The 7,188-nt window shown below is 46.0% G+C and overlaps 1 protein-coding gene across 1 annotated transcript in view; it reads left to right on the top strand.

Moving 5' to 3' along the window:
- Positions 1-313: 313 nt before the first annotated feature.
- Positions 314-7,188, top strand: part of afg1lb (AFG1 like ATPase b) — a 127,025-nt gene continuing 120,150 nt past the window's right edge. Inside the window, exon 1 of the mRNA XM_055634930.1 lies at positions 314-491. Coding sequence (XP_055490905.1) covers positions 314-491 — 178 coding nt within the window. The remainder of the gene's footprint in view (positions 492-7,188) is intronic.

Raw genomic sequence — 7,188 nt, 5'->3', positions numbered from 1 at the left:
CCACTGCCCCACTGTGCCGTGTAGGAATAGTAGGTGACACTGAGAGAGTACAGAAGTGTTGCCACATTTCCGCACCATCCTGCAAGATTTAAGTCCACAGTTGTGAAAAAACGTAGAGTCGTAACTTGGCCATAAAGGCCCGTTGTCATGGCAACGGAACTGGGTGGTAGTTGCAGGGGACGGCCTGGCCTGGTGATACTGACAGTGTCCACCACCACAGCTCCGCTGCTCCGCGCCACTGCAGGCCGTGTCCGATCCGTCCGCTCACCCTCCCACAGCTTTCCGGAGATGCCGACCGGTGCGGAGGTCAATGATGGCACCGGCTGACGAGGACGGACACATGGAAGTGAAGACTCCGCAGCTGGGGGAAGCAACAGAGGAGGACACGGCATGGGGAACCGCCAAGAGGGAGGGGAAGATCAAAGGGGGATTTGGCACAGGAATCTGTAACTTTGTAAGCGGCCTTTATGGGGGACTATTTGCAGACCTTGGCAAGGGATGCAAGCAAAGAATTTCACTGTGACTTGTCACATGTGGCAATAAAGTATTCTATTCTATTCTACAGCGGGGACTGCTCCACTCGAGTCCCAGGCTGCTGCATGGCCTCCAGCGGCCCTCTCCACTGAAACCTCAGTCCATAGAAACATAGAAAGTAGGCGCAGGAGGTGGCCATTCGGCCCTTCGAGCCAGCACCGCCATTCATTGTGATCATGGCTGACCGTCCCCTATCAATAACCCGTGCCTGCCTTCTCCCCATATCCACTAGCCCCTAGAGCTCTATCTAACTCTCTCTTAAATCCATCCAGTGACTTGGCCTCCACTGCCCTCTGTGGCAGGGAATTCCATAAATTCACAACTCTCTGGGTGAAAACGATTTTCTCACCTTAGTCTTGACCTCCCCTTTATTCTAAGACTGTGGCCCCTGGTTCTAGACTCGCCCAACAATGGGAACATTTTTCCCGCATCTAGCTTGTCCAGTCCTTTTATAATTGTATACGTTTCATCCTTCTAAACTCCAGTGAATACAAGCCCAGTCCCGCCATCCCAGGGATCAATCTCGTGAACCTACGCTGCACTGCCTCAATCACAAGGATGTCCTTCCTCAAATTAGGAGACCAAAACTGTACACAATACTCCAGATGTGGTCTCACCAGAGCCCTATACAACTGCAGAAGAACCTCTTTACTCCGAACAACATTGACCCATATTCACTCTGTCTCTCGCCTCCCGCACACCTCCGAGGATGCAGGAGGTAAACCCACAGCCCGCTCACTGGCATGGTTCTTTCCCTGCCTTCACCGCTGCTGCCATCCAGAATCGTCTCATTTGATGGTTGCGACTGTTGCAAATCAATAGCTCAGCTCGAAGACATGACGGTCATACTTCATCAGTGCAATGCTATTTTGTCAATGATCTATTATATAGTTAGGTTGGGATGTTTGCCGAAGTTTGCACAATGTTCAATTCATGCACCCTACTCAGTATGTCAACAAATGGTCTCTTGAACATGTACAGGCAAAGTGTAGAGAGCATAAGGGAACACGGTGGCTCAATGGTATCAAAAACAGCAGGCAGTGAAGAAAGCAAATGGCATGTTGGCCTTTATAACAAGAGGAGTCGAGTATAGGAGCAAAGAGGTCCTTCTGCAGTTGTACAGGGCCCTAGTGAGACCACACCTGGAGTATTGTGTGCAGTTTTGGTCCCCTAATTTGAGGAAGGACATTCTTGCTATTGAGGAAGCGCAGTGTAGGTTTACAAGGTTAATTCCTGGGATGGCGGGACTGTCATATGCTGAGAGAATGGAGTGGCTGGGCTTGTACACTGTGGAGTTTAGAAGGATGAGAGGGGATCTTATTGAAACATATATAAGATTGTTAAGGGTTTGGACACGCTAGAGGCAGGAAACAAGTTCCCGATGTTGGGGGAGTCCAGAACCAGGGGCCACAGTTTAAGAATAAGGGGTAAGCCATTTAGAACGGAGATGAGGAAACACTTTTTCTCACAGAGAGTTGTGAGTCTGTGGAATTCTCTGCCTCAGAGGGCGGTGGAGGTCGGTTCTCTGGATACTTTCAACAGAGAGCTGGATAGGGCTCTTAAAGAGAGCTGAGTCAGGGGATATGGGGAGAAGGCAGGAACGGGGTACTGATTGGGGATGATCAGCCATGATCACATTGAATTGTGCTCGAAGAGCCGAATGACCTACTCCTGCACCTATTGTCTATTGATGGGCCGAATGGCCTAATTCTACTCCTATCACTTATGACCTTATGAATGAATGATTGAATACTTTGTTGTCACATGTGACAAGTCACAGTGAAATTCGTCGCTTGCGTACCCAAGGTATGCAAATAGTCGCCACATAAAGGACACTGACAAAGTTACAAAGATTGCAAACAGTAATGAACACTGCCCAGCCCATCACGGGTACTGATCTCCCCGCCACTGAAGGGGTATCTACAGTGGTCGCTGTCTCAAAAAGGCAGCCGGCATCATCGAGACCCACACCATCCTGGCCAAGCTTCCATTTCACTCCTGCCATCAGGAAGCAGGTACAGGAGCCTGAAAACTGTAACATCCAGCATCAGGAACATCTTCTGTCCTACAGCCATCAGGCTATTAAACGCCACAACCTCCAAATAGGCTCCGAACTACATAGACATCGTTTTTTTCTTTGCACTATTATTTTTTTTGTTGTTTATGATGGTTGACTAACTTGAATGACTTTTTTGAGGAAATTATGATGGTGATAGGTGCGGGTAGGGCAGTGGACGTTGTCTACATGGATTTTAGTACGGCATTTGATAAATTCCCCCATGGTGGACTGATCCAGAAGATTAAGTTGCATGGGATTAACAGTAACATGGTCGCATGGATTCAGAATTGGCTTAAGGTTGATTTAAGAGAGTTGTAGAGCAAGAACAACAGACAATAGACAATAGGTGCAGGAGTAGGCCATTCGGCCCTTCGGGCCAGCACCGCCATTCAATGTGATCATGGCTGATCATCCACAATCAGTACCTTCTCCCCATATCCACTGACTCCGCTATCTTTAAGAGCTCTATCTAAAGGGCCTGTCCCACTGTACGAGCTTATCCAGATTCAGATTCAGATTCAGATTCAATTTTAATTGTCATTGTCAGTGTACAGTACAGAGACAACGAAATGCATTTATCATCTCCATTGAAGAGCGACATAGCAAACAATTTGAATAAATAATAATAAGTGTCCGGGGGGGGGGGGTTGGTGATTGGCAGTCACTGAGGTACGTTGTTGAGTAGAGTGACAGCCGCCGGAAAGAAGCTGTTCCTCGACCTGCTGGTTCGGCAACGGAGAGACCTGTAGCGCCTCCCGGGTGGTAGGAGGGTAAACAGTCCATGGTTGGGGTGAGAGCAGTCCTTGGCGATGCTGAGCGCCCTCCGCAGACAGCGCTTGCTTTGGACAGACTCAATGGAGGGGAGCGAGGAACCGGTGATGCGTTGGGCAATTTTCACCACCCTCTGCAATGCCTTCCGGTCGGAGACAGAGCAGTTGCCATACCATACTGTGATGCAGTTGGTAAGGATGCTCTCGATGGTGCAGCGGTAGAAGTTCACCAGGATCTGAGGAGACATTATTCAAGGGTTATCCCGAGTTTCCGCTGATTCGAACTTGGTGAATTACGGTAATAGCTACTCGGGGCTCTCGTGGACATTTTTCAACATGTTGAAAAATCTTCGCGAGTCTTCACGAGCTTAGTACCCGAGTACCTGCCGTTAGCGTTACGAGCCGCTAAGAGACGTCCCGAGCTCCGACGTACCCGCTACGTACATTCTACGTGCTTATCACGAGTTTGATTTTTTTTTTAAACTCGGGAGTGCTCTTGAATTACCTCATCCAGTGGGACAGGCCCTTAACTCTCTCTTGAAAGCATCCAGAGAATTGGCCCCGCCGAGGCAGAGAATTCCACAGACTCACAACTCTCTGTGTGAAAAAGGTTTTCCTCATCTCCGTTCTAAATGGCTTACCCCTTATTCTCAAACTGTGACCCCTGGTTCAGGACTCCCACAACAACGGGAACATGTTTCATGCCTCTAGCATGTCAAAACCCTTAATGTTTCCATTTAACCATATAACCATATAACAATTACAGCACGGAAACAGGCCATCTCGGCCCTACAAGTCCATGCCGAACAAATTGTTTTCCCCTTAGTCCCACCTGCCTGCATTCATACCATAACCCTCCATTCCCTTCTCATCCATATGCCTATTCAATTTATTTTTAAATGATACCAATGAACCTGCCTCCACCACTTCCACTGGAAGCTCATTCCACACCGCCACCACTCTCTGCGTAAAGAAGTTCTCCCTCATATTACCCCTACACTTCTGTCCCTTAATTCTGAAGTCTTGTCCTCTTGTTTGAATCTTCCCTATTCTCAAAGGGAAAAGCTTGTCCACATCAACTCTGTCTATCCCTCTCATCATTTTAAAGACCTCTATCAGGTCCCCCCTTAACCTTCTGCGCTCCAGAGAATAAAGACCTAACTTATTCAACCTAAGTTGATTCAATGGTTTCGATTTAATGGTTTCGATAAGATTCCATCTCATCCTTCTAAATTCCAGAGTATACAAGCCTCGCGTACAATATTGGCAATCTGTGACCAGTGGAGTTCCGCAGGGATCTGTGCTGGGACTTCTGCTGTTTATGATGTGTACAAATGACTTGGATGTAAATGATGGGTTGGCTAGTCAGTCTGCAGAGTTTGCTGGGGTCTATGAGGACTGCGAGGAAGACTGTCAAAGTATACAGTGGATATAGATCGGCTCCAGAAATGGGTTGAGAAATATCAAATGGAGTTTAATCAGAGCAATGTAAAATGTTGACCAGTCAATATGCTCTCAGCTGTACATTTGTGGGATTTGAGGGAGTATAAAACAATTATGAAATTCTACATGAAGGATATATTGAAAGAATTAATATCATCATTAGTTACATAATCATAATAACTATTTTTTGAAAGGCAATATGCTAGATTCTCTGCTACAGAAGGTAGTTGAGGCCAGTTCGTTGGCTATATTTAAGAGGGAGTTAGATGTGGCCCTTGTGGCTAAAGGGATCAGGGGGTATGGAGAGAAGGCAGGTACAGGATACTGAGTTGGATAATCAGCCATGATCATATTGAATGGTGGTGCAGGCTCGAAGGGCAGAATGGCCTACTCCTGAACCCATTTTTATGTTTCTAGATTCAGGGACAGTAAGTAGTTGTACAAACAAAGAGATGAACGTACCAGGTTTTCCTTATTTTGCGTGCAGGTTGTAGCTGGTTGCTCTGTTCGTGGTCCAATAAGAACTGTATGCTCTCCCTCCCTGTGCCCGCAACTTCCTGCACCCTATGTCCTTATATATACACCACTCTGTGCATCTAATGACTGTCCCCAAGTGTCCAAAAATAATAGGGCAAGATATATCGACAAAATAAAATAATATGCCAACAGTAACTAGCCTAAACATAAATGGCTCCAACATGTATTAATCAAGAATTTGCAGGTAAGAACTTAAATGCTCTTTGAAGGACAACAAGTCTACGATCTTAGTATGACTTTAATACTTAGAATGCTGAATGACTCCAAGAACGGATACAGTTCCAGTGTTCCAATTAGTCACATCCAAGTGTTCACAGTTTATATCAACTGGCGTTACAACTGAGAAGCCAATAGCGTCATTAACTTCCTCAGTATCAAAGATCACCAGATAATACTCAAGAATGGGAACTCCTTTTGCAATTCATCTCCACCCTTCGTACCCAGGGTTATGCTGCCAGCTATAATCCTCATTACTGCTGGAGTTTGAGATTCCAGCTCTGTAAGATTTCAGTGATTTTAGCTTTGAGTGGATAGACTTGGAGACTTTGAAGCACGGGGTAAAGGAGAGCTCTGTAATCCAACACATAATAAAAACATTACATTTGTGGAAACAAGCCAGGCAGTGTGTGGTGCCTATTGAAATCAAAAGACTCACGGATTACTCGGACAACAGAAGACTGCCTTTGAAAGTACGGAATTTGATAATGAATACTCTATGGAGACCGATGTCAGGAGTCCATAAACTGTTGTTAATACCAGTTTTAATGCTGAGCTTTGAAAATCAACAGCAATTTCAATAGTTATCTGAGTAAAATGCAATATTTTTCAAAGGAATTGATACCTTTCAGACTTCCTTGAAACTGATCCAGCCTGCCAGTGGCTTCTATTGAAAGTATGTATAAACTGGATATGTGGGAAAATCTGCAAATAAAATAAAACGTGCTTTATATTTAAAGAGGGGCAACACTAACCCAGTGATTAATCCTCCTTCATACTGAGCATTGGCCACAAAGTGACCCTTTCTGTGTGGAAAAACCAACAATGTGCTTTGAAAAACCTGATCGCATTCATTCTGTTAAGTGTAAGGGTAGCAAAGAATTGTTTTGGGTTGTACTGTACACAGACCGAGGAAGTATAAATCTATCCTCTCTCTTAAACATAATTAAAAATATATCTCTGTGGGGCCCGCGGTTTCCTTTCTCATCAACAAACACAATGAGGTGCTGATTTGGAAAGCAGGGCTAAAGTCAATCTGACCTTGCATCTACCTGCAAATCACCACAGCTGCTGCCTCGCAGCGCTGGAGACCCCGGACTCGATCGCTGTCTGTGTGGACTTTGCACGTTCTCCCCAAGACAGCGTGGGTTTTATCTGGGCGCTCTTATTGAAACATGTAAGATTATTAAGGGTACACAAAAATGCTGGTGAAACTCAGCGGGTGCAGCAGCATCTATGGAGCGAAGGAAATAGGCAACGTTTCGGGCCGACCCGAAACGTTGCCTATTTCCTTCGCTCCATAGATGCTGCTGCACCCGCTGAGTTTCTCCAGCATTTTTGCGTACCTTCGATTTTCCAGCATCTGCAGTTCCTTCTTAAACAAGATTATTAAGGGGTTTGGACACGCTAGAGGCAGGAAACATGTTCCAAATGTTGGGGGAGTCCAGAACCAGGGGCCACAGTTTAAGAATAAGGGGTAAGCCATTTAGTACGGAGATGAGGAAACACTTTTTCGCACAGAGAGTGGTGAGTCTGTGGAATTCTCTGCCTCAGAGGGCGGTGGAGGCTGGTTCTCTGGATGCTTTCAAGAGAGAGCTAGATAGGGCTCCGGAAGATAGCGGAGTCAGG

The sequence above is a fragment of the Leucoraja erinacea genome, chromosome 5, assembly GCF_028641065.1.
Source record: "Leucoraja erinacea ecotype New England chromosome 5, Leri_hhj_1, whole genome shotgun sequence".
Taxonomy (NCBI): Eukaryota; Metazoa; Chordata; class Chondrichthyes; order Rajiformes; family Rajidae; genus Leucoraja; species Leucoraja erinaceus.
This window is presented reverse-complemented; position numbering and strand designations above follow the sequence as displayed.